This window comes from Acinonyx jubatus, chromosome E1, assembly GCF_027475565.1.
Source record: "Acinonyx jubatus isolate Ajub_Pintada_27869175 chromosome E1, VMU_Ajub_asm_v1.0, whole genome shotgun sequence".
In the NCBI taxonomy this organism is placed as follows: domain Eukaryota; kingdom Metazoa; phylum Chordata; class Mammalia; order Carnivora; family Felidae; genus Acinonyx; species Acinonyx jubatus.
Window position 1 is genome coordinate 4,869,982 of NC_069397.1, and position 27,286 is coordinate 4,897,267.

The window sequence follows — 27,286 nt, forward strand, 5'->3', positions numbered from 1 at the left end:
CCACCCAGGAGCCCCCTAAGGAAGCTTCTTAACCCAGATTGCACATTAAAATTGCCTTGGAGAGGGGCGCCTGGGGGGCTCAGTCGGTAAAGCGCCTGACTTCGGTTCAGGTCATGATCTCACAGTTTGTGGGTACAAGCCCCACGTCGGGCTCTGTGCTGACAGCTCAGAGCCTGGAGTCTGCTTTGGATTCTGTGTCTCCCTCTTTCTCTCTCTCTCTCTCTGCCCCTCCCCCACTCACACTCTGTCTCTCTCTCAAAAAATGAATAAATATTAAAAAAAAATTTTTAATTGCCTTGGGCTTCTAATACATTCTAGTGCTTGGACCTCGTAAAGCCTGAGTTGGGGTCTGGGGCATCTGTATAATTTTAACAGCTCCCTGGGGGACTCACACTCCCAGGTATCCTGGCTCCCACCTCCCTCACTGTTTCCCTAATTTGCCTCTGTTCCCATGTTCCCACCTGGTCCCAGCCACCCTGAGTGTTCCCTGTCCTGAGTGAAGGTCTCTTTAGGGTTGCCTTGGGTCTGAAAGGTGTGTTTCACCTGGAAATAAGTGAGAGGGTGGGCGGGGCCTCAAGGCCGAGCAAACTAGAGACTGGAGGTCTGATAGCTGAGCTGAGCCCTCAGCCCCACCCCCACAGCATGGAAGGACTAAAGACACTGGTCGCTTCCTATTACTGATTTTAAGTTTAATTCTGTTGTGATCAGAGAACATACATCGTATGATTTCAATTCACTTGAATTTGTTAAGATTTGTTTTATGACCCGGCATATGGTCTGTCTTTTGAATGTTCCACGTGTACTTGAGAAGAATGTCTTTTCATTCATTTTTGCTGTTGTTGGGTGGAGTGTTCTATAAATGTTAATTAGATTCAGTTGGTTTATGGTTGTTCGGTTCTATCGGTTCTGAGCTGATGGAAAATTCCAACTTTATGGTTGACACTTGGCTGATTTTCTCTCTACTAGTTCTTTCAGTTACTCAGAGAGGAGGTAAAGTCTCCTAACAGACTCTGAATGTGTCCCTTTCTCTTTCTCATTTCCATTCTGTAGGTTTTTGCTTTATATTTTTTGAAGCTCTGTTATTAGGTACGTATACATTTATGATTGTTCTGTCTTCTGGTGAATTGACCCTTTTATAATTATGTAATGTTCCTCTTCATCCCTGGTAATTTTCTTTGCTCTGAAATCTGCTTGTTCTACTTTACTATAATTTTATAATGTATATAGCCACTCCAACTTTTTGGTGGCCATGTTTGCATGCTGTATCTTTTCCCATCTATTTATTTTTAAATACTAATTTTTAACATACTAATATCATATTTGAAGTGAGTTTTTTGTAAACAACATATAATTGGATAATTTTAAAAAATCCATTGGTATAATCAGTATCTTTTTGTTTATGTATTGGATTTAGGTCTACCATTTTACTATTTGCTTTCTCTTTGTTGACTCTCTCTTTTTAAAATTGGTTCCCTGGTTTCCACTTTCCTGCCTTTTTAAAATTCCACTTCAATTTTACTTTTGTGTTTTTGACTCTACCTTTTTTTTCAGAAATGGGTTTTTTTAGGGGCACCTGGGTGGCTCAGTCAGTTAAGTGTGTGACTTCAGCTCAGGTCATGATCTTACCGCTCGTGAGTTTGAGCCCCACATCGGTCTGACAGCTCAGAGCCTGGAGCCTGCTTCTGATTCTGTGTCTCCCTCTGTCTCTGCCCGTCTCCTGCTCACGCTCTGTCTCTGTCAAAAATAAGTAAACGTTAAAAATTTTTTTAAAAATAGGGTTTTTTTTTTAGTGTCTCTAGAGATTTCAGTATACATACTGCACGTACCTGCCCTCAGTTTACTTAGAATCAATATTGTACCGCTTCTCACAGAACATGGAGACCTTCTCATAATGTAGGTGCCTTGGCCCTTCCCCTTATGTTACAGTTATCATACATCTTACACGTTAAACTTGTGGTCAAGAACTTGAGTTATTTTTGGAATTAATTTTGGTTACTCAGCTCTGTCCGTTTGATGTCCCACCACTCTGATACCTGGCTAGAAATCCAAAGCTAGAAACATGATGTATGGAATGTGGTGAACATGTTTTTTAATAAAGGAAAAAAGGACAGATTTTTATAGATATACCGAAAGTGGGCGTTGGCAACAGTAGGCTGCCATTTTGTAGCTGATTTTGAACATTCATAAGCAGAAATGGGAGAAACTTGGAGAAACGGGGAAGAAGATGTTGCTTTGGCTGAAATGTCACAAGAGTGAGGAAATAGGCTGTCTGGGTGAGACTGGGGAGATGAAGAAACCTGGTGGGCTGAGGAGGAGAGAGTGTTCCAGAGCCATGGACCTCTTGATTTTTCTGTTGGAGCAGAAAGACTTGGATGGTTGAGTTTGAATCCCAGCCCAGCCACTTGGAAGCCATTTGATTCTGTGAGATTTACCTCCCCTCTTCCAGCCATACTTTCCCTATAAGAAAGCTGTGAGGTGACAAGAGTTTATGTGCATAAAGGAATGAGGCACTTCATAAATAGTGGTGATTATTACTGCCACCCAGGCCTCCCTATGTGTAGTCTGTGCCCTCACAGACATGTAAAAGCAGCTTGTTTTATTCTAAAAATATTGACCTGAGGTTCACCCTCAGAAACTTTCCCTTACTGGTGGTTCTCAGCTCTGACTGCACATTAGAGTCACCTGGATTCCTTAAAATATGTTTGGCCCCTCCTTCAGATGTTCTGATTCAGTTGATCCAAGAGTGACAGATAAATGATAGATAGGTAGATAGATAGATAGATAGAGATTAGATAGATAGATGGATGGATGAATGGATAGACAGATGATTGATAGATGGATAGATAGATAAGATAGGTAGATAGGTGGGTAGGTGGGTGGATAGATGGATGGTTGGATGAATGGGTAGGTAGGTGGGTAGATAGATTGATAGATAAGCTAGGTAGATAGGTGGGTGGATGGATGGATAGGTAGGTAGGTAGGTAGGTAGGTAGGTAGATAGATAGATAGATAGATAGATAGATAGATAGATAGATAGATAGAAAGAATGGATCACTGAGAATTCATTGTTCAAGTGAGAACTTTTTGGTTATAGGATGTGCAAATGTGCAAATGCAGGTGTCTGGTAACTGAGACATCTCTATCTCCAGGTCTCCTTGAGTGTGGTCTATACTCTCCTAAGCTATGCCAAAGTAGCCTCCCCCCCCCCACATCTTTTTATTGAGCTAATTTTCAAACATACATGAAATAGAGGTAATTATTTAATGAACATCCATCACTCAGCTCCCAACAGTTACCAGATTGATTTCATCGATCTTGTTTCGTGTACCCTTCCCCCTCCAGCCCCTTTTTTGTCCCAGATCATTTTTTAAGCAAATCCCAGATATCATGTTATTTCACAGTGGCTAACGTTGGCTGGGATTTGAAATTCACTAAACGAAGCCTCTTAAAGTTGTGGGCAAATGCTTGAGCCATTTAGGAGACCAAATCCTTCATAGTGTTTCCTAATCGAAGAAAGCCTTGGAATCCATCTGACGTAGATGCGATTGATGTATGTGCAATTTCATTGTGTGTATGCTAATCCAGCATTAATGGTAAGTAGCTCATGCAGATAGGTAGTTAGCATCATGCAGCTGATAAACAATGCTGAAGTAGTTTAATTTTCATGACATAACCCACAATCACAGAAAGACACCGCTAGTACTCTTCAACAAAATCCAGAGACCTATGGGTCCAACTCCCCAAAAGCCAGCATTCAGCATTCCCAGGACTCAGAAGTCTGGCACTTTCTGTCAGGCCCCCTCCCGTCCCCATCCTAGGCTCCATACTGCCAGTACCGAATGTCTCAGGTAAGATGCCTCCAGTGGCCCCCAATCTGCCAGGCCCTGATTTGAAATAATTTGCAGTGCAATGATAGGCTGTGAACAGATGATCTTAGATTGGTCTTTGCTCTCAGTGGAGAAGCAGAGCTACAAAACAATGAAAAAAAACCAAATGGTCCTTTGATGGGAAAAAGAGAAGGAAGAAGAACTTAAGATGTTTATTGTTCATTCCTTCCATGGGTATTTATTGAACACCTGTTGTGTGCCAAATAGTGTTCTAGGTATTTGGAACATTTCAAAGAACCAAATGGACAGAGATCTCCGCCATCATGCTTACCTCCCCCAATGAACAGCACCCCGCCCCCCCCCCGCCCCCCCGCCAATCCGTTTGCCCACAAGTCAATTTTGTCATCCCTGTGGTCAGTTGTTGCCCTCATGCCCTCTCTGCCAGCCCTTTGTTTTGGGAGACCAGGACTACAGAAAGGGACTACAGCAAAGGGAGGTGGGCAAGAGGGGGAAAGTGGTGAATTTCCCAGACACCTCTCAAACCACCCAAGCTGGCCTTGGGCGGGGGTCTGAGACTTTGTGGTGGATAAATGTGACCTTTCTGCAGAGAAGATGAGGAAGTAAGTGCCAGGTTCTCAGTTGCATGATGGAAGACCTAAGGAGAAGGGCTTGGGACAAACATAAATGGGTATCCTATGTGCCCAGGTACATAGGAAAACATCGCGATGCCCAAACATTGGCAATATCTGCTATGGAGTCTGGAATGGGGTAAAGTAGGCACTTTGTCCCCTTAATCCCTACACCAAATTTTGAAATCCCTCTCTCCCTGTCCAACCCCCTCCCTCCCACCTGCCTCCCTCCCGGGGATCTGTTTTCCGTTACTATAGCTTAGTCTCCACTTTCTCGGGTTTTATGTAGAGGGGATGACACAATACGTACTCTTTTACACCTGCCTTCTTTCACCTAGCGTTAGCATTTGGAGATGAATCCCCATCATTGCCTTCATTGGTAATTCATTCTGTTATTTCTGAGGAGTATTCCACTGTATGCATCACGCAGCAGTTTGTGTATGTACTCACTTGTTGAAGTGTTGGTGGATATTTGAGTTGTTTCCAAGTTTTGGCCATTCCAACTAAAGCTGCTACAAACATCTGCCTCCAAGTCGTTGTACGGATGTGTATTTGGTTTTCTCTTGGGTAAATCGCTGGGACTGGAGTGGCTTGGTCATCTGGTAGGTGTTTGTTTAAGGTGCGAAACTGTCCAACACTTGTCCAACGGGGTTGTACCGTTTTACATTCCCATCAGCAATGCGTGAGAATCACAGCTAGTCCACATCCTTGCCAACTCTTGGGGACGTCAGTCTCTCGCATTTTCATTATCCTAAGGCGTATGTAAGTATACTTCACTGTGGGTTTAATGTACCTATTAATGGATAATGACGTTGGACATCTTTTCATGTTCTTACTTGCCTTCCTGTCTGGTGAAGTGTCTTTTGCCCATTTTGCTTTGTTTGCTTGCTCCTTGTTAACATTTGCGAGTATTTTATATGTTTTAGGTACAAGTCCTTTATGTGATAACGTGATTTGCAAAGTTTTCCAATTCCCTTACCAGTGTCTTTTGCAGAACAAACTTTTTCTTTTTAAGTTTATTTCTTTTGAGAGAGAGAGCGTGTGCCCAAGTGGAGAAGGGGCAGAGAGAGAGGGACAGAGAGAGAATCCCAAGAAGGCTCCGTGCTGTCATTGCAGACCCCGATGTGGGGCTCAAACTTACAAACTTCAAGATCATGACCTGAGCCGAAATCAGACGCTTAACCAACTGAGCCACCCAGGTGCACCAGAACAAATGGTTTTAATTTTTAAGAAGTCTAATACATTAATTTTTTCTTTTTGGGTTGTACTTTTGATATGTCCAACAACTTTTGCCTACCCCAAGTTCACAAAGATTTTTGTTTTGTTTTGTTTTGTTTTGTTTTTTAGAAATTTTCTAGTTTTTGGTATCCTGTTTAGATCTATGATCCATTTTGAGTTATTTTTGTACAAGGTGTTAGACGTGGATCATTTTTTGAATGTGGATATCTGGTTATCCCAATACAATTTATTGAAACGACTACCCTTTTATTTTTTTATTTTGGAGAGAGAGAGAGAGATAGAGAGAACTTATAAGTGGGACAGAAGGCCGGGGGCGGGGGAGAGAAAAGGAGAGAGAGAGAGAGAGAGAGAGAGAGAATGAGAATCTTAAGCAGGCTTGATGCTCAGTGCAGAGTCCAACACAGGGCTCAATCCCATGATCCTGGGATCAAGACCTGAGATGAAATTAAGAGTTGGATGCTCGACTAAACCACCCAGGTGCCCCTAACCCTTTCTTGACTAAATTGCCTTTGCACCTTTGTAAATAAAAAAAAAAGTCCTTCATATATCTCTGGATCTATTTTTGGACTCTGTTATGTTGATTGAATTTTCTTCTTGGTGCCTTCACCACATGATATTGATTATTTCAGCTTTATAACAAGTCATGAGGGGCGCCTGGGTGGCTCAGTCAGTTAAGTGGCCGACTTCGGCTCAGGTCACCATCTCGTGGTCCATGAGTTCGAGCCCCACGTCGGGCTCTGTGCTGACAGCTCAGAGCCTGGAGCCTGTTTCGGATTCTGTGTCTCCCTCTCTCTCTGCCCCTCCCCCATTCATGCTGTGTCTCTCTCTGTCTCAAAAATAAATAAAAACGTTAAAAAAAAATTAAAAAAAAAAACAAGTCATGAAATCAGGTGATGCTACGTCTTTTCCATTTCCATATGAATACTGGAATGAATTTGCCAGTTAAAACAATAGTCTTTTGGGATTTTTATAAGGGTCATTTAACTCTGTAGATCAATTTGGAGAAAACTGACATCTTAAGAATGTTAAATCCTTTGACCCATGGATAAGGTGTATCTTTCCATTTATTTGAGCTTTCTCATTTTTCTCAGCAGTATTTTATAGTTTTCAGTGTAAAGAAATGTCCTTTCTCTGATGGTTTTTTAAATTAAATATTCAATTTCTTTAATAGATACAGGCTATCGATTTTGTTTTTTTCCTGAGTAAGCATTCATAGTTTGTGTCTTTCAGGGAATTTGTCCATTTCACCTAATTTGTCCAACTTACTGGCATAAAGTTGTTTGTGTTAGTCCTTTAATATTTTTAAAATCTCTATAAAATCTATGCATATCACTCTTCTCACTTATGATGTTGATAAATTGTGTCTCTGTTTTGCCTAATCCATCCGGCTAGAGGTTGATGAATTTTATTTATTAAAGAACCAGCTTTTGGTTTCATTGATTTCTTCTTCTTTTTTTTTTTTAATTTACTATTCCATTGATTTCTAGTCTGATCTTTCTTTTTTTCTGCCCTTCTGCTTCATTTGGGTTTATTTTGCTGTTTGTTTTTTTTTTAAAGATGGAAGTTTTGATTGTTTATTTAACTCCTAATATAAGAATTCAAAACTGTACATTCCTCCTAAGCACTTCTTTAGCTGAATCTCACACATTTGGATATGTTGTATATCATTGTTTTAAATGTTTATTTATTTTTGAGAGAGAGCCAGCCAGAGCGTGAGTGTGGAGGGGCAGAGAGAGAGGGAGACACAGAACCTGAAGCAGGCTCCAGGCTCTGAGCTGTCAGCACAGAGCCTGATGCTGGGCTCAAACCCATGAACCGTGAGATCATGACTGAGCCAAAGTCAGACACTTAACCCACTGAGCCACCCAGGCTCAGTTAATTAAATTTTAAAGAGATTTAAGTAATATGTTAAAAATCTTATATATTTACCCATATAGTTGTTACTCTTTTTACAGTTTATTCCTTGAGTAGATCCGTATTTCCATCTCATATAATTTTCCTTTGCCTGAGGGACTTCTTTTATAATTTCCTGTAGTGTTGCTAGCGATGAATTGTTTCAGGTTTTGAATTTCTGAAAACATCTCTATTTTGCCTTTGGTTTTTAAAAGATATTTTTGCTGGATATAGAAATCTTAGCTGTCAGGTTTTTATTCTTTGTACTTTAAAGACGTTGCTACACTTTAAAGTCTTAACACTTCCGGGGCGCCTGGGTGGCTCAGTTGGTTAAGCGTCCGACTTCGGCTCAGGTCATGATCTCGCAGTTCATGGGTTCGATCCCGTGTTGTGCTCTGTGCTGACAGCTTGGAGCCTGGAGCCTGCTTCGGATTCTGTCTCCCTCTCTCTCTCTGCCCTGCCCTGCTCGTGCTCTGTCTCCCTCAAAAATAAACATTAAAAAATAAATTTAAAGTCTTCACACTTTCATTGTTGCTGACGAGAAATCTGTTGTTGTTGTTATGTTTGTTTCTCTGTAGGTAACTTGTCTTTTCTCTGGTACTTTTAAGCTTTTCAGTTTCTCACTGGGTTTTGAGCAATTTCTGTATGACGTGCCTTAGTACAGTTTTCTTCTACTTTCTTAGGGTTGCATTTTCTCCGAATTCTGGGTCATATTATCCTGCTTCTTTGCATGCCCCATAATCTTTTATTGGGTGCCAGGCATTGTGAACTTTAACTTGTTTGGTGCTGGGTGTTCCTGTACTCCTCTAAATATTTTTGAGCTTCGGTCGGTAACATGGTTAAATCACTTTACAGATGACATTGGAGCCTCCAAGGGTAGTTTAGTGACGATGTCATTTGGCCAGCGAGTTGCACAGTTAAAAACTAGAACACTTTGTTCTGTGACATAGTTAAATTGCTTGGAAACTATTTGATCCTTTGGGGGTTTGCCTTTAAATTTGTCAGTAGCATTCAGCCTAGAACCAGTGCTGGCCACTAGGGAAGCAAGACCCTTCCGAGTATTCCCCTTAATGTGTGAGTTTTCAGAGCGGTTTGTTGGAACAGATACTCTTCCTGGCCCCATCGAACACCTTTTATCGTGCCATCTACAGCCTTCTCCGATGGGGGGCGCCTGGGTGGCTCAGTCGTTTAAGCATCCAACCCTTGGTTTCGGCTCAGATCACCATCTAAATGGTTTCGTGGGTTCAAGCCCTGTGTTGGGCGCTGTGCTGACAGCACGGAACCTGGCTGGGATGCCCTCTCTCCTCCTCTCTTTGCCCCTCCCCCCACTCACGTTGTCTCTGTCTCTCTCAAAAATAAATAAATAAACTTAAAAAAAAAAATCTTCTCAGATGATTCTTTCCGCAGCCTTAGGTAATTTCCTTCCACCCACCCTTGCCAATCCGTGCCTGCCGGGAAGTCAGTTGGGAGCCTCTGCGTATCTCTTTCTGTACAGCTCTCCTCTGTGGTACTTCGTTCTTAAACTCTGCTGCCTTGTTACCTTTGAACCCTCCCTTCCTTGTCAGCTCGGGCATTTGCCGGCCTTCACTCGGATTCCGCCGCCTGCACCGTGGCCTGGGAACTCCCTCCGGGCATCAAGACAGGGCAATTGTTGGGATAACCCTATTCGTTTCCCGTCTCTCATGTATCTCCACCTTTCATTACCTGAGGCCCAATGTCTTATAAGTAAGTTGTCATTTCACATGCTTTGTTTGTTTGTTTTTGGTCGTTCCAGACAGGAGGGTAAATCCCATCTCTGTCCCTCCATGTTGGCCAGAAGTGAAACTTCATGATTTACTCCTAATCCAGAGGGTCTCAAACTTTGGCATATATAAGAATCACTTGGTGGGGCTTATGAAAATGCAGATGCTCCTACCAGTAATGCTGGGGCCTGGGGAGGGGACAAAGAATCTGCGTCACAGTGTGGAACCCCGACGCACTGAATGTAGACCTATGTCCACCTTCGACCTGCAGGCTGAGTGGGCTCTAGAGATCTCACAGTGCTGGGGAGTCAGCCTCCGTGGTTCCGATCCCACACCTGCCTGTCACTAGCTGAACCTCTGGATCATCTATTATAACACCCTTGTAGGGTTATAATAACTATTAAAGAGGATAAGCCATGCAAAGTGCTAGCACGTGGTAAACAACGAAAGCTAGTTATTGTCGTATGCATTATCTCACTCGATGGGTATAAGATCCCACTTTGCAGGTGACATGGGAGCCTCCCAGGGAGTTTACCGAAACCGTTATTTGGCCAGTGAGACGCACGGTTAAAACCAAAATCCAGGGGGCACCTGGGTGGCTCAGTTGGTTAAGCATCTGACTTCGGTTTGGGTCATGATCTTGCAGTTTGTGAGTTCAAGCCCCACATCGGGCTCTGTGCTGATGGTGCAGAGCCTGCTTGGGATTCTTTCTCTCCTTCTCTCTGTCCCTCACCTGCTTGTTCTCTCTCTCTCTCTCAAAATGAATAAACTTAAAAAACAAAAAACTAGAACCCAGGTCTCACAGCCAGTCCGAGGCTCTTTCTACCTCCGTTGAGTCTGAAAGACAGGTGGAGGGCCACCAGCAGGGGGAGAGGGACCACAGGGGTGTGTGTGTGTGTGTGTGTTTGCAATAATGAGGGGAAACTCCCCATTACACTTTGCAAGACAGCCAAATCACCTATCAGCTTTCTGCTTCGTGGGGGTTACCACCAAATGGTGGTGCTTTATGTTATGCTAAGTCCTAGACTGCACTCCAGACTAAAGCCCCCGCTGCTGGAAGTGATGTGTGTGGATGTCTCTTGTGTGGCTCTTACTCGGCCTCCAGGATTCAGGGAGTTGGAAGCATGTGTGTGCTGGGGGAAGGGCAGGCTCTGGATTTATGAGCTTTGCCCCCTCCCTCCGTCCCGCCCCCTCCCGGCTGCTCTAGCACATTCAGAAACTCTTCAAGTGCAAAGCTATTTATAATACAGAATAGGGTCTATTTATGGACAAGGTAAGTAATGAGCCCACAAGCTCAGGCCACTCGGCTAGCTTGTCGGGTTTGGGTTTGAAGCACTTAACTGCCTGTTCCAAGCCATCCTCCTCTTCGATTTCCGTTTCTTGCTTTTATACTCTGATTCCATCCCAAACCTTCTCTGAGCTCTCTTTGTAAGCCTCCTTGGTTTATGGGGAAGCAGGGTGTTTTGTTTTTTGTTTTGTTTTGTTTTTTGTTTTCTGTTCCGTGCACCACGCCTATCAAACCCGTTTGAAAAGTTGGTACATGAAAAGCATGAAGACTTTCTTTTGCCAAGTCAAGCAGACCAAGCAGGGTTTGGGAATGAAGGATAATGGCAGTACAAATGTCGTAGAACTTAAGTAGAACTATATTGATTGGTACGTTTGTAATTAACCAGGATTCTTTCCGGTTTGAACCACTGGTGGCACGGGGCATGGCTGGGGGGAGGGCGGGGTGATTTATAGGCGTCCGCCCATTGCGGTGGCTGGGTAATTGACCCCTACAGTCAGCTTATATCAACTAAATGACAAGGGCAATAAGTGGGTTTCTCTACCGGAGGCAGTTCAGGCCCCTGAAGTCCTGGGTGAAGGCCGTGACGTACCCACAGCGCTGTGACGCGACCCTTGATCGATGCCTTCCGTTGGCTTTGGAGACCACGTGTTGGGGCACGTGGTTCGTGGGCCGCCTTGGCCATCACTGTCAGAGTCAGCCTCCCACAGTCGCACACGGGGCGAGAGAAAGGACGGGACTGAATGAGCGAAGCTACACGCAGGCCTTCGCTGGCTTGTTTGTACCTTTCCAAAGCCCCTGACGTGTGTCGCCCAGCATTCTTCTCAAACAGCCGTCTGAAGTACGTCGTGCTGGCCTTGATCCTCCCATCCTATAGAAGGGGCTCCGGAAGTTTTGCTGAGCACAGCCTGACCCACCAAGCAGCCCTCTCGGGCCTTGAGAGAGTCCTGTGTCACCGGCAGCCCCGTGTGTCCACCCAGAGAGGAGAAATGGGGCAGCAGACGAGGAGGGAAAACCTAAGTTCCCATCCAGGCTCTGTGATTAGCAGGCTGTGTGGCCTTGGGTGAGTTGTTTCACGTGCTGGGGCTTCAGCCTTCTCACGTGGAAACATAGGGGCTCGGGCAAGAGAGGTGTTCCCTGATCGCGAGTGGGGGTTCTAGGTGCGTCTGGACCCGCCCAGCCTCCTGCCTGGTGGGCCTGGGGCGCATCTGCATGCTGTGGGCTTGAGGAGCCTCCAGGGGGTGGGGGCGGATCGCTACCTACCATGAGGACCACTTCTCACCTGTGCTGTGTGACCCCCTTGGGGTCTGTGTCATGAGTGTGGGGAAGGTAAACCCACAGGTGAAATGAAACCAGTTGAAGACTTGGGGATATTTTAAAGGTGGTGAACGAGGGGTGCCTGGGTGGCTCAGTGGGTTGAGCGTCCGACTCTTGATTTCCGCTCACGGTTCGTGGGATCAAGCCCCCGCATCAGGCTCTGCGCTGACGGCATGGAGCCTGCTTGGGATTCTCTCTCTTCCCCCCCACCCCTCTCTCTGTCTCTCTCCCAAAATAAATAAATAAACATTAAAAAAAATAAAGGTAGTGGGACGCCTGGGTGGCTCAGTTGGTTAAGCGTCTGACTTCAGGTCGCGATCTCATGGTTCGTGAGTTCGAGCCCCGCATCGGGCTCTGTGCTGACAGCCCAGAGCCTGGATCCTGCTTCGGATTCTGTGTCCCCCACCCCCCCCCTTTCGCTCCACCACTGCCTGCGCTCTCTCTCTTTCAAAAATGAATAAACATTAATTAAAAAAAAAAAAGTAGTGAGCAAGACAAATGTGTCATGGAGCAAAAGGCAACATTTGTGCGACTTTTCAAGAGCAGAAGAAGTTTTTCGAGAAATTCCTTGTTGGAGGCAGGCCTCTCCCAGCTCCACCCCGGTCTTGCCCCTTGTCGCCTCTGCGTCCCGATGCCTTGGTTGACAAGCCTCCCAGGCAACCAGCAAAGTGAGGGGGCTCCTGCTGGGAAAGCGGGGGGCAGGAAGGGGCAGAACAGCAGCCGCCCAACAGCCTGTGAGTCCGTTCCCCTGGTTGCTCTTTGCAGGCGGTTGAGATCTGCAGTCTATGGTTTCATTTGTTCCTCCCCGGATCCCTCGGGGCTCGTGGCAGTTGGAATGGACTGTTTTGAAGGTTTCAGAACTCTAATGGAAATCATAATACACCTGTTTTCTGCTCTTTGCATACCCATCTATGGCTGTTTGATTAATAAATCATGGGGAAATGAATTAATTATTCCTTAATGATTAGTCTCCTTGGCAGACAACATATTTCAAGGCGAGGGAGATGCAGGAAAGAAATAATAAAGGAGGGAGGGCCTTGATGTTGAATCAGTTGAGGAGGAACGCAGGATCAGAGGCTCCCGAGGGTTCTTTCCAGGCCCACGGACCTTCCGGGGAAAGGCTGCTCAGTGTTAGAGCTGCGGGAGGCTGGTGGCACCAATGGTGGGGCATTGGGGGTGACGGAGGACAAGGAGGGGGGGGGCACAGTCTCTGCAGGTGCAGGGAGTCATTAGGTCAAGAGCACGAGGCGGTCAGTATGTGTGAGAGTCACATCAGGGCCATCCTGGCCTCTCTTCCAAGTCGCTGTGCCCAAGGCAGACATTCGAAAACACTGGAAACACCCAGGATCGAGGGGAAGCACGGCTGCTTCAAATAATACAGCCAGCTGTTCAGCCCAGCGGTTCTCAAACTGAGGTTTGTGTCAGAATCCCCAGGGGGACTTCTTTTTTTTTTTTTTTTTTACAGTGCAGACAAATGGGCCCAGTTCCCAGAGTCCCTAATTCAGAAGGTCTAGGGTGAGACTGAGAACCTACCTGTCAAACAGGGTCCCAGGACCACACTTTGAGAGATGCTCTCTTCCCCAATTGCTTCCAACTCGATTTCTCTCTTCCATGGCTCTTCGGTCACCCTTCCCCACCCCATCCTTTCCCCCATCATCTCACTCCCTCAGGGCCTCTCCTTTTTGCTCCCTGGACTCTTCTCCTCCCTCCTCCCTCCTTTTTCCTGCACCAGCCTCCTCACCCCCACAGCCTCCCACACCCAACTCTCTTCCTTTTTTTTTTTTTTTTTAAAGTTTATTTACTTATCTGAGAGAGAGAGAAAGAGAGAGAGTCCAGGTGGGGGAGGGAAAGAAAAAGAGGGAGAGAAAGAATCCCAAGCAGGCTCTACACTGTCAGCACAGAGCCCAACGCGGGGCTCAAACTCCTGAACCATGAGATCATGACCTGAGCTGAAACCCCGAGTCAGATGCTCAACCTGACTGAGCCACCCAAGCGCCCCCCCCAACCCCGACCCCCACCTCTCTTCCTAAGCAATGGGAAACCTGAGTTTCTTGAAGACTGAAATGCAGACAAGACTGGAAGAAAAACCAGTCCAACTCCCTGGCCAGCAAAGGACACTAGTCACAGGCCACTGGGGACAGTATGGGCTGGCCAGCACACAGAGTTCCCCACAGCTGATTGATAGAGCTGCCTAGGGCTGGTGCAGCCCGGCAGGACGCCATGTGACGGTGGGTAAGGTTTGCTCTCTGGTGCCTGGGGAGATGTAGGAGACGGGGTCACCTGGAGGACAGCCTCCAGGCTCCCAGTTCAGCTTCAAAGATCTGTCCCCGTAGAAGATCTCAGGCTGGAGCACGCGTGCGTCAGAATGCGCCGGAGAGCTTGGTCAACGTGGTTGCTGGGCCCACCCCACAGCCTCTCACTTTGTACGTCTGGAACAGGAACCCCCTGGATGGGGGCAGGTGAACCCGGATGAGCTGGTATGGAAGGGAAGCTCGTGAAAAATGGCTGTTTGGTGGCGGGGGCTGACACGGGAGCAGTCAGCTTGGAGAAGGAGGAGAAGCAAAGAAGCAAAGGCCGGAAGACGCTTGTCAACTGGGTGCTTGTATTCCGGAAGCAGAGGTGGGCCAAATGCATATCCAAGCGGTCAGCCTGTGAAGTATCATCTGTATGCACGTTCTTTCTTCACAGGCCGACTCGGGGAGTTTGGGGGCACCAAGCCTGGCAGTGTGGGGGCATTGCAGAGAAGTGGGGGGGAGGCCGTGGGACTCTGTCCCTCATCTCCCCCTCCCTTCCCGGCAAGTCACCAACTTCAGATGCTAAAGGATCTCCCAGTAGGAGCCGTCTGCAGGATGCCAGAGTGCCTTGGGTGCCCGGTCCTTACACACAGACAGAGCACTTGGTCATACGGTGAAACCTTGGCATTCCCGGCACCGTTCGGTTTCCAGCATAAATGAGTGCAAACAGCTATTAACATCTACTGTCTCGCTAGCACGTGTCTACCGGGAACTAACACAGCCCACGTCTATGCCACATGCTTCTAAGCGCTGTGATGTGAATCCTACCTATCACACACAGCCCTCCCCCTACCACCCGCCCCCAAAGTGCCTAATCTGTCTCACAATCCTTCTGTCGCAAACAAGGAGAGATTGTTGAAGGATGAACAAAGGTGAGGACACCTACATTCAGTCTCTGTTACCACCCTGAGCTTGTCTGTCAGCCTCTCTTTTCCCTGAGGGTTGGTTTTTACCTAGAAGGCTCTTTGGTCCCTCATGCAAAGGCTTGGCCTTTTTCCAGGCTGGCCTCAGCAGCGGCCGACTCAGGATCACTTTCCCCCTTTCGCCACCGCACCGTAACGTCACCGAGAAATGAGCTGACTCCCAGGAGCCTCAAGGCTACTGACCGTGGGTGGGCCGCAGAGCCTGGCTGGAGCCACCCTTCCCCAAGGATGCTCGTGCTCCCCTGAGTTTGCGGGTCCCTACAGTAAACTGTAGCACCAAGGTTGTGTGAACTGCTGACTTGCCTATTAGTGGCAGATTTGACTTTATTTTTTATTGTTTTATTTAGAGAGAGAGAGAATGAGCGGGGAGAGAGGGACAGAGGGAGAGAATCTTAAACAGGCTCCACGCTCAGTGCGGAGCCCAACCCCAACGTGAGGCTCGATCCCCCGACCCTGGGATCATGACCTGAGCTGGAATCAAGAGTCGGACGCTCAACCAACGGAGCCACGCAGGGGCCCCAGACTTGACTTCAAATAGCTTTATAAATGACAGGCGCGAAGTTCCTGGAATCATCAGGGGTCTGAAATTTCCAGCTCTACAGTTGATTCCTACCAAGGAGCAGAGATGCTCTCCATGGTGTTTGCCCCTTCAAGAGGTTGTGGGATTCCCAGAAGGCCAAGAATGCTGCCCAGTCACCTTTGATCCTTGAGCATGTGATGCCATTATTATTAGCCTCTAATTGGCAAGGATCACCTAGAAGGTCACTCAGCCTGTCAGTGGCAGACTCCACTGAGAGTCTGGGTCACTGGAAAAGCCCAGCTGCCATCCAAGGAGGAGGGACTGCAGGGATGGTTCTGGAGAGCCCTTTGGGAGAACTTTCTGGGAGGATGAACCCAGCTCCATGCGTTCCCGCCTGTAGAAACTCGGCCCCTCCTGTTTCCCTCCTCCCTCTCTGGCCCGCCTTGCCTCGCCTCGTGTGACAGGCACTCATGCGCTCACGGCTCTGGCATGTGCAGTGACACGGAGCAGTGTGGACTCCTGGTCGGTCAGGAGAGTGTTCCTGGGCACGCAGCACAGCCACGTCGAGGCCCAAGGCACAGTGGCTCCTGAGCATGAGGGTGCCTCACCTCCTCTGGGGCGGCCCTGATTGCTTGTTGTGCCCGAGGCTCAGCAGGGCCCTGGAGAAGCCAGTCAGCAGTTTACGGAGGGGAAAGGGGCAGCCTGGGTACCTGGGCACCTGGGCTCCTGGGCTCTGGGCTTCGGTTCTGCATCTGCTGCTTTGCAGCTGCCTGACCTTGGGAAAGTCATTTCACCCGCCGGCTTCAGTCTCTACCCATCTCTAAAATAACGGGGCTGCTCAAGATCTTTGCTCTTCTTTTTCTCTTTTTAAAGTTTGTTTGTTTGTTTATTTATTTATTTATTTAATTTGGGTGAGAGCGAGAGAGAGAGCGTGCGCATGCACGAGCTGGGGAGGGGCAGAGAGAAGCGAGAGAGAGAGAATCCCAAGCAGACTCTGTGAGGTCGGCACAGAGCCTGATGCGGGACTTGAACTCACAAACCATGGGATCATGACCTGAGTCGAAACCAAAAGTCAGACGCTTAACCAACTAAGCACCCCCCCCCCCCCCCCGCCAGGCGCCCTGATCTTTGTGCTTCTGTGTCACATGGACCAGCAGCCATGGCGTCACCCGGGAGCTTGTTAGAAATGCAGAACCTTTGGCCTCTCCCCAGACCTCCTGAATCAGAATCTGCATTCACCAAGAGCCCCCGGAGATCCGCCAACATTTTAAGTGCTGGTCTCGTGCTCTCTGAGATTGGGCTCTGTTCTCGTGTTCTCTCATTCTGCACCCTAATGGGTCCCCGAGTATCATCCTGGCACACAATCAGTGGCGGACCAAGACTTGCCCCAGAGGGATTGCCCCCAGTTTCCACGTGCGTTGTCTAACTGTGCCCCTCTCCATTCTGGCTCTTCGTTAGGGTTCCCGGACGGTTGACGCCCTCCCGCGTGGACCTGCCTTTTCTTCTGGGGGGCTAATTCCAGGGCCAGCAAGTAGCCAGCTGCACCCACGACAGCTATTATCACAGATTTACTCCAAAAGCGGCGGTCAGACACCTCCCGTCCGGCAGAAACACGCCCTCTAATTTGGGAGACGGTCCAGGAGTTGAACCAACAGGCGCACTTAAATGGAGAACCATCATGCACGCATTTAAATTGCCCAGTAGCAGGCGCACAAAAATGAGGGCGGTGGGGGAAGGTCCCAGAATGGCGTACAGGTCCCTGGAGTGGGCGTGATGTGGGAGGCTGGAACCCGCCGCTGTTCTGCCCATCTCAGTTCCTTCGGCCCCTCAGATGCTGAGAACGTGTGCTCCCCCTCTTTCAAGATTTGCCTGTCTCGAACAACACAGATGAAAGTCAGCTGTTGCATTTGGCTCCAAGGGAAGGAAGGGAAACCCGTTCCGTTTCTAGGATAAAAAACCAAGGAAAGGAAGTGAACAGGGCCTCCAACACAGCGTCTTCCTAAGGAGCTGTTCAGGGTGATGTGGATCACGGGTGACTTTTCTTTCTGTGCTGACGTTAGAACCTCCGGTAAGAGGACGTGCTTCCTCGCTCGTGGGGAGTCAGGTTGGAAACACAAAGAAATGTCCACTCGGGAGAATCGGTAGGATTACATGTGCGGATGGTCAAGGAATCTTCTGGAGTAGGAGGGGAATCTTTTTTCTTAATGGCTTATCTGGAATGTTCCTTTCATGATGGCTTCCGAGCCCAGCCCCGTTCTGAGAGGCTGGGTTGATGTTCAAGCACAGAACTTCCAGAAGATTCCATGGTGTCAGGACAACCCAGGCACTGTCTCCATCCACAGTGCTGTGCCCAACGTCGAATTCCAGGACTTGCACAGAAGCAGGTTAAACTTCTGAGCAGAGGATGCTGTAAAGCTGTGGCGGTTGAGGAGGATTCTTGCGGGAGCACGCACGCCCCGAAATACGGCGCATCCTGTTAAAGCAGAAGGTCAAAGGTCAAACCTACTTCTATAGCTAGGTTCCTGCCTCATAGCACAGAACATCTGAGGCAGCTTCTAGGGAACACTTACACTTTCGGGGTGAAATATAAATAAAAAGTACAAAATTAGACCAGGAGAAACATAAATTACATAGGCAGGCCGAGCGCTGGGGACAAGCGCACATCGGATGAGCCTCCGAGCCGGGCTGCGTTTGACTGGACGCAACTGAGTTAAGATAAAAACAGAGTCCTGCTCTTAGCTAGGATCGAGAAACGGAGAACACGAGGACAGCACAGGCCTCGCTAGCTTTGTCAGGGTATCGCCTGGAGGAGGCCTTCCGTTGACTGAAAGCTCAATGTGAGCCCCCCGGGCAGCCTGGCTGTGCAAATGGACGGGGCTGCCTTCATAGCAAACCGTGTGAGGCACGGAGGAGGGCGGCGTCCCTCACACATCGCACAGCATCAGCTACGCTTTGCTTTTGCAGCCAGAGTGTTAGAATATGCCCCTTGGGCCACCCTGCACCGTCCCGAGATGGGTGAGGCAGAGCCCTTCAGGGGCTCACACGGCCCATCCAGACAGCCGGGGAGGGGAAGCAGCAGCCACACGGCCTGATGTGTGCTTGCGGGAGGCCCCGTTTGGACTCCTGTGCTCACTTCTGGCTGTTTGTCTTTAACGGGACCTTGACGGGAGTTGGCCTCTGAACCCCACAGCAAGGTCGCTCCCATCAGAGCCCCAGTTTGAGAACTTGAAGGCTTCTGGGGCCATCCTTGAACGGCTGGGGGGCCAGCTGTGGTGCAGGGGTCCCGGACTTTTGGCGGAGACTGGAACCTTCCGGAAGCCTGGCATCCATGCCACTCGCGGGCATCCTGGTGGGTGCTTTGCAAGCCTCTGGTTCCTCCCAGATACTTAGTAGAGGGCATGTGGCCAAGAGAAGACATCTTCCCGGGGCTCTGACGCTACTCTGTCAGACAGCACCTGTGTTGAATAAATGAAGGGAGCTGTCAGCCAGAGACTTGACTATGTCATTTCAAACCTGTGTGTGGTTCTGAGAGTCAGCAGGACTCAGATTTGGATTCTAGGGCTGCCCCGCCATAGCACCCCTTCCGCGGGCTAGTTGTGAACCACTGTGGGGCTCTGTCTCCCCAACCCGTAAAATGGGTGTTTGAGCCCCTAACTGAGCTGTGAGCATCGGCTGAGGTCCTGGAAATAAGAAATTGGTCAGTAAACACCGAGGCACTCATCCAGTCTGAGCTCCCTCTCCCCACCCCCTTCCCTGCACCCAAAGCAAACGGAGTCGTTCCCCGGGCTCTGGATTCCACCCCACGCCCACCTTGGACGTGGCCAGACATCTGTCTATCTTCGGCTGTGACTCCAGTGTCCTCTCCCCCTCTCTCCTGGCTCCTCCTCTCTCCTGACCCTCCTGTTCAATGTTCTCAACCCCCTCCTCTGAAAAAAAAAAAAAAAATCCTGCAAGATCAGCGTGGCCAGCAGAGCCTGATTCCTGTCATTTCATCATCTCCAGATACGACTGAGGATTGGGATGGATCTGTGCTGGTCCCTTTGTGCATCCCAGCGGCCACTCTGTGCACAGCGCTGGTCCCATTTTGTCCCCACCATCTAAGGACAAAGGCTCACGGCCCAGTGCAGTCAACTTTCCTCAGGCCACTACAGCCTTGTTGACGGCTCTGAGGCCTTCGACGGTCAGTCCCCCATCTTGACACCATGCCCTCCTTCATCCTCTTTGTCCCCTGCAGGGTGTCGCTCCCTTATTACCGCCGGGGACCTCTCCGTGGGCTTCCCAACCTGCCTGCCCTCCCCCCACTCCCCAAAAGCAAGCCCGGCTCAAGGTTCTGGCTTTGGCTCCCGTGGGAAGTAACGACGGCCAGGCCAGAGGCCAGCAGACTACGCGGTAAGAGGCCAGATAGAAGATATCGGAGGCATCACGGGGCCATACAGCCTTTGCTGCGATCACGGAGCTCTGGCGTTACCACATAAAGCACCTTAGACAGCGCACACGTGAGTGAGTGGCTGCGTCTCAGTAAAACGCGACGTACAAAACGGGAGAAGGGCCAGATTTGGCCCCCCGGGCCGGACGTGGCCATCCCCGGGCCTGGTGCGGGTACACTTGGTTTCACAGCCTGGCACCACCCCTCGTGAGTTCCATTATGTCAGACACGGTAACTTATGAATGGGATCTCGTGCAGAGAAACTTAGGGTTCCCCCTCCTCCTCCCTTCTATTCCCCACTCCCCCACACCGTTTTCTTCCCCTCTCTGTCTACCTCCTCACCCTGTACAATCTCATCCACACTTGCGTCTCCAACCCCTCGCTCCGTCCTCCTGCCCCGATCTTCCTTCTGACGCTAAAATCTGCACGTTCCACGCCACCTGGGCCGTGGAACATCCCGTGTACCATTTGCATCTCAGACTCCGCCCGTGCGAAGGAAAACGCATGCTTGGAAGCAAACCTGTGCCCTCCCCTGACCTCCGTCCTCACAGGCATGGCAGGGCTCTCCGAAAGCTTTGATGTCGCCATTGGGCTGCAGGACACTAGGACAGGCCGTCCGCTGGGTCTGTCTGGTCCCACTCATGCTGTCTGTGTCTCCTTTGCTTTCTGTGGCCCTAACCTCCTGCCCACGTCTTACTACCTGCCCGCCGAGCTTCCTGAGCGGTCTCCCTGCCCCCACGCCTCTCTCCCACCTGCCTGCACCTGCTATCACTGAACAGAGCCCGGCCACGTCCCTCTCCAGTGCCTGAAGTCAGTGAAGCCTCCTCCTTGCTTTCCAGGTGTTGGAATCCTCATCTTGCCCCTGACGTCCTCCAACGAACACCCCTGACCCACTCACATGTGCTTGTTCGCTCTTTCCGGAATATTCTTTCATTTTCTTTTTTCCTTTCTGCAGTCCTTCCCTGTGGCTCTCCCCAAGAGCCTTCTCTGCCTGTCACATTCTCTCCTGCTCCTCGGGACCCAGGCCAGATGTCCAAAGTCACACACAAACCCCTGCCCCACCACAACCAAAGGATCTCCTCACCTGGGTGCGCAGGGCCCACGCACCCGACCGAGCTTATCTCGCGGCGTGCATTTTCCGTGTGCTTTTGTGACGCCCTGTGTACTTACTTTATCTCTCCCTCTAGATTAAACATTCCTCCAGGGATCAGAGAGATGTTTGGCCCTCCACGCAGCCCCAGCCCTGCGTGTGCAAATGGCACCGGTGTGCCGGGCCGGCTTGCCCACCTTCCACCTGGCTGTACTCCCAGCTGACTTGGCCAGTCCACCTGCCTCTCTGTGGGTGGAAAGTTAGAAAAAGTTGATGGTGAAGGACAGGTTTCACTTTCCTGGGCTCGGAGCTGTGAGCCTTGCATGCTCTTGGGCTTTGATTGTTGCCAGTGTGTGTTTCTGGGGTGTGTGTAGCAGGTGTGTGTGTGTGTGTGTGTGTGTGTGTGTGTATGTGTGTGTTTGGGGGTGGTGTAGTCATGCACCCTCCTGGAAAAGGACAAGAATCCTCACCTGACTTTGCCTGGGGGCTTATCTCTACCTACAAGAAATGCCCAGCAAGTGAAATGCGGAGTAGGCAAATCTCAGGAGAATATGGCGACTGAGTGATAAAATCAAATGGCAGGTTGTCTCCCTTGACACACAGTTGGGCTATAAAAACAAGACACTCGTTCTGAAACTCCTGTGGGGGTGGAGGGGAGGGTTGACCTTTGAGGTTTAGTGGCCCAGGTTGCCCTCTGGTCTCTGGAGAACCACGGAAGCCACAGGCTCAGGGCTCGAGGGACAACCAAGCCTGTCCTGTCCTGCCCTGAGTTCCATACCAGACCTCACGCCAGGGGTGGGACCCGCTTATCTCGGGAGGCGGCGGGTGGGGGGAGTGTCCAAGGACAAGCTTGGAATGGCACATTCGGGTTCTGAATTAAAGGGGTCCTTGCTCTTTTACTCCATTCTGAGAATTGGAGAACTACCCATCAATCATGAATATGGTTGGAGATTGTGCCCGGGCCAAAGGTCATAGAATGTAAGGGGATTGGGATGAGTCATTTTCTGAAATACGTTTTAGTTGTGGCATCCGGGTGGCTCCCTTGATTGGGCATCCTGCTTCAGCTCAGGTCACGATCTCATGGTTCTTGGGTTCGAGCTCCGCATTGGGCTTTGTGCTGACAGCTCAGAGCCTGGAGCCTGCCTGGATTCTCTGTCACCCTCTCTCTCTGTCCCTCTCCTACTAATGTCTCTCTCTCTCTCTCTCTCTCTCTCTCTCAAAAGTAAATACACATTAAAAAATTTTTAAAAAAGAAGTACGTTTTAGCATCAGAACCCGTGTTCACAGGAAGCCTTCCGTGAAAGTTCAGTAGACAAAACTGTGGAAACCCCACTATTCTAGAGGTATGTGTGTGGCAGGTAGGGCTGCACGAGTCCTGCCTGCTTGTTGTCCACCCACTCCAGCCCCTGAGGGGGCTCCTCGGACCCCCGTTCAAACCTGCCATGGGTCCCAAATCTCCTACTCCAAAGGGAAGTAATGCAATGTGCCCAAGGTCATGGGGCGGGGGGCAGCTCCATAAGTGAGCAGCCTCCCTGAGCAGCCCTAGCCCACACTGATTGGTCACTCTGGGCCAGCCCTAGGCGTTGCAGGGGATGGAGGGACCAAGGGACACTGGCTTTGAGGGTCCCACAGAACTTGGCAGTTTGGGAACTGAAAAGAAGACATTTGCATGACTGTTTAGTGGAAAGTACAGTGGATCTCAAGCATTTAAGTCCCTTTGAGCCTGGACGAAAGTCTCGTGTTCTGGGACAGCTTTCTCACGTAACTACTGAAAAAACTTTAATGACATACACTGTCTTAAGAATTGATCATAACACGGGGGCTCGGGTGGCTCAGTTGGGTAAGTGTCCGACTTTGGCTCAGGTCATGAGCTCACAGTTCATGAGTTCGAGCCTCATGTAGGGCTCTGTGCTGACAGCTCAGAACCTGGAGCCTGCTTCGGATTCTCTGTTTCCCTCTCTCTCTGCCCTTCCCCTGCTTATGCTCTCTTTCTCTCTCTCAAAAATAAACACTAAAAGAATTAAAAAAAAAAAAAGAATTGATCGTAACACCTCAAGTATGTCTATCTCGGAGGAAGGTCTTACCCCTCTGCCATGCACCGGCCACCAGTGTCGTGATGGAATGTCCGTTGCTGCCTTTAATCATCACTCCTGGAGCGCCGTCCACACATTAGCCCACTTAACCTGTGCGACATCGGCATGAGGCAGGGCTAATCTTACCATCCTCTCTGAAGCTGGGGCTGCTGTCCTTAACATCATCTACATTTTACAGATTTGGAAAGTAGGGCATGGGGGTGTGATGTGGCTCACGCCAGGTCACAAACAGAGCTGGTAAGGAATGGAACTGGATTCAAACCACACGGCCTGGGTCTTGGCCCATGCTCTTCATCATTGGTCTGTTGGACTTCTTTCTATTCAATGCGGAAAGGATGTAAAGGGCAAGGAGCCTCACACTTGGGACCCCTTGTGGTTTGGGTAAGTGATTTCGCTCCCCAGATGAGCTTGAACTGGTGACCATCATCCTCACCATCACCATCACCAACATCATCATCCATGCCATGGCCAGGGTAGTCTTTTGGAAACATGGATCCAATTATGTCACGCTCCCACTCCTGCTCACATCTCCTTAATAACTTCTTATTCTTCTTAAGATAATGATCAAAGTCCTTAGGATGGCCTTCAAGGCTTTGCCTGACCCGGCCTCTGCCTACTGCAGGCAGGACCCTAACCTCCTCCTGCACTTGCCCCCTCTGCCCTTCAGTCTCCCTGCTGTCTTTTTATTTCCTGGTATCCCAGGACCTTTGCTCAAGCCATTACCTCTTCCTGAGAGACTCCACTTTGTGGCTCAGCGTCTCTGTTGACCATTCCCATGAAGTGATATTCCTTCTCTTCACCTGACTTCACCTGACTCTGTTATCATACCTCCATTAGTGGGACTATTTGGTTACTATCTACATCTCCCTTGATGGGAAACTCCTCGAGGGTAGAGACCTTGCGTATCTTATCCTTCAGGGCATCCCCAGTGCCTTGCACGGGGCCCGGCGTGTCTTTGGGAATGAGCAAACGCATTAGGGGTTCCTTCTTGCTTCGAAGTTCCATGATGCAATGTGTAAACTAACCCCTTCACTGCCAGTTTGAGGTACCCCAAGTCCTCTCAGTACCCCCAACTCTCAGTTGGGAGCCTGGATCAGTTTGCTTACCCTCTCCTATGCGTTTAGTAAGGGCATAGGACATTTGTAAAAACCACATTGCGTGCAAAAAGCCTTCTTCTGCCTTACCTCTTTTTGGCCATTGCAACCACAAGGGCAGGTCATGTTGTCCTCATTTTACAGATGAGGCTACTACCCAATGCAGCCTGTCCACTGTCACCCAGTGATTGAGCGGTGGCACTCAGAGCAGGACCCAGGCACTCGGACTTCCCATCTCTTTTCCTTCCTTTCATCTGCCAGGACCAGGTTTAGGCTACCCTCCCCGAAACCTCTTCAAACGGCTGCTCTGGTCTCTTGGTTCCAAAGGTCAGATGGAATCCCCCAGAAGAGGCAGGATTATCATTTCCTCCTTCCAACCCAGCAATGACCTTTATCCTTACACCCAGCGCTGGAAGGGAGTGCCCGGCTGTGCCAGTTTCCTGGCCACCAGGGGCGGGGGGATGATGATTGTTATCCCAACCAGGGCTCCCCTTCCAGTCCCCTGGGGGAGAGCTGCCCATAATTCAGGGTCACGGGGGCCAGACCGGCTCTATCCTTGGTGCTTCACGTGTCTGTGAAACATCTTTAACGATGATCTGCCTCCTTGGGCACATGTGGTCAACCAAGCAGCTGGCCCAGCTGGAAAGTGCAGCTCGGTGGACGAAATGGTCCGCCATGGTCTCCTGACCACTGAGGCTCCCAGGCCAGCCGTGGCCGGGTGGGGGTGGGAGTGAAGGATGGGGGTGGCTGCATGGGTGTGTGGGGGGGGGGGGGCGCTGCTGAAAGAGGAGGCAGGTGCCCCGAGGGAGGATGTGGAGGCAGGTCCTCCCCACTGTGGTGTGTGTCCCACCTGCAGGTACAGGCAGGAAGAGAGGGAGAAGGGCCATTCTGGAGAGCTTTCCATTCTCTCCCAGTGCTAGACCCCCTCCCCCCTGCAGCCGGCTGGTCTTCCAACAGGCAATCAAGATGGGCTCTCCTCTCCAAAGTTCTGAGCTGACGGAATAACTTCCTGTTCTGCATGGCGGGACCTCTCTTGGCGTCTCAGAAATGGAGGGGGCCGTGGAGACCCTCTTTGTAGTCTCCATAAGGACGACGGGCCCCGGAGGGGGAGAGGACAGCCTGTGGCCACCACAGGTGCCCACCCAGGTGGGCAGAGCCCCCAGCCGGGGTGCAGGCTTCCAGTTCCTTCTCAGCCTCTCCAGCCACCCCGCCAGGCGGGCCTCATGTGCACTCACCTGCTCCCCCGTGGGGCGTTCTGGGTGGGAGTGGAAACACGCCCCTACCCCTCTGGCCACGCAGCAGCCCCAGGTTCACGGCCAGCTGCCTGTGGAGCCTGCGTCCCTCCTCCTGTGCCCACGGCCAAACTACAAGTCCAGCTTCTCAAGAGGTACCTCGATGTTGAGGGAATACCAGGTGATCCAGAAGAGCAGGCTGAACACCAGGGTCAGGGCCCCCGTGTAGACCAAGAAGTCCCAGTAATCGAGGGAGGCGAAGACGCCCAGCAGCAGAAGGACCAGGCCCACGGCGTCGAGCAGCAGGGCCAGCACAAGGAAGAGAGCACAGCGCCCCAGGTTGCATCTTCCCCAGCGCCTCCCCAGGAGCATTGCCCTGCAGCAGCGGGAGAAACCCGGCTGCACCCCTGGGGCTGATTTGCATGGGAGGGTGGCGGTTCTGCCTCCTGCCGCCCGCACCGGCTGGCCGCTGGGTGTGAGCGAACGAGGGAGACGTCAGGCTGTCTGGAGCCACAAGGAAGTACACGCGGATCCAGCTTTATGAGCACGGCAGCCAGTGGGGCAGGCTATTCCTTAACTGCTTCGTGACTCAGGAGTGGTCCGGGCCAAAACACACTGACATCAGTGCTAATGGGACTGGTCAGCGCTGGGTTACGTGGCCGGGGAGGGGTCAGGTGCCCCGGGAGGGATTTTCGGTGTCCGAGAGGGGGGCTGTCCCGTGCCTCTCGAGTTCCTGGCAAGTCCTGGCAGGTTTCTGAGCCCTGTGGTGGTGGTGGGGTTTCTTTCCCCTCACCCGTCCGCCCTCCTCTTCCTGGTGCAGAGGGAGGTTTTAAGTAAAAGATGCAGAAGAGACTCTGTTGACATACATGGAGTTTGAAATGGTGCGGTAAGAATCCGTCAGTCCTAGGGACCAAATAGGGACCCAGAGAAGGTGGATGTGCCTCGTGGATGGTCTCCATTCTGAAGACCTGGGGACCTGGGAGGACAGATGGACGGGGCAGAGTGGGCGGGGCAGGGGGACCTCCGGCCTCTGGCCGTGGTCCATCGGGCGTGAACCAAAAGGCGACAGAAGTCGAGAAATATCTGTCTGGTTCTCTGCGTCTTTTCCAGATTGACTGACTCGAGGTTTGCCTTATGTCCCACGAACACTGCTCTCTCACATCCCCGAGGGGTGATGTAGCCGTGTCGCTGTGGCCGCTCACAGGGTGTGTGGCCTCCCCTCTGTCCCTGGTTCACTGCGGGACCTTGGCCTATACACCAGACGTCTCTGGGACTCGGTTTCCCCCAGGCATAGTGGAAGAAATAATTTCCACTCTTTCTTCTGCCTTCTCTGGTCGATGAGAATGAATAGACAGCTCTGACTTTGTTCCCTAGTGTGAAATAGGCCAGGAGGAGTGAGAAACTTCCAGAAAAAAGGTCCTGGGCGGGGGGAGGAGAATTAACTTGTTACAGATTTTAGGATCCAAAGCTCCAGGAGACTTGACTCAGGCCAAGTAGCTGATCTGGAGCATCTCCAAGTGAGAAGTAGCTGAGGCTACTCCCCCCCGGTGTCTGTCTCCTTTTCTTTTTTTTTTTTTTTTAATTTTTTTTAACGTTTATTTATTTTTGAGACAGAGAGAGACAGAGCATGAATGGGGGAGGGTCAGAGAGAGGGAGACACAGAGTCTGAAACAGGCTCCAGG

At 50.2% G+C, this 27,286-nt stretch overlaps 2 protein-coding genes across 4 annotated transcripts in view; one reads left to right on the plus strand and one right to left on the minus strand.

Moving 5' to 3' along the window:
• The window catches only part of ADPRM (ADP-ribose/CDP-alcohol diphosphatase, manganese dependent), a 143,163-nt gene that overhangs the window by 68,751 nt on the left and 47,126 nt on the right, over positions 1–27,286 (plus strand). The gene's annotated exons all lie outside the window — the stretch shown is intronic.
• Positions 16,194–26,155, minus strand: TMEM238L (transmembrane protein 238 like). Its single transcript, XM_053212513.1, has 2 exons — positions 25,608–26,155; positions 16,194–19,124 (listed from the first exon to the last, which is right to left on the minus strand). Exon 1 carries the CDS (start codon positions 25,974–25,976, stop codon positions 25,737–25,739), a length of 240 nt encoding a protein of 79 aa, XP_053068488.1. The 5' UTR covers positions 25,977–26,155; the 3' UTR covers positions 16,194–19,124; positions 25,608–25,736.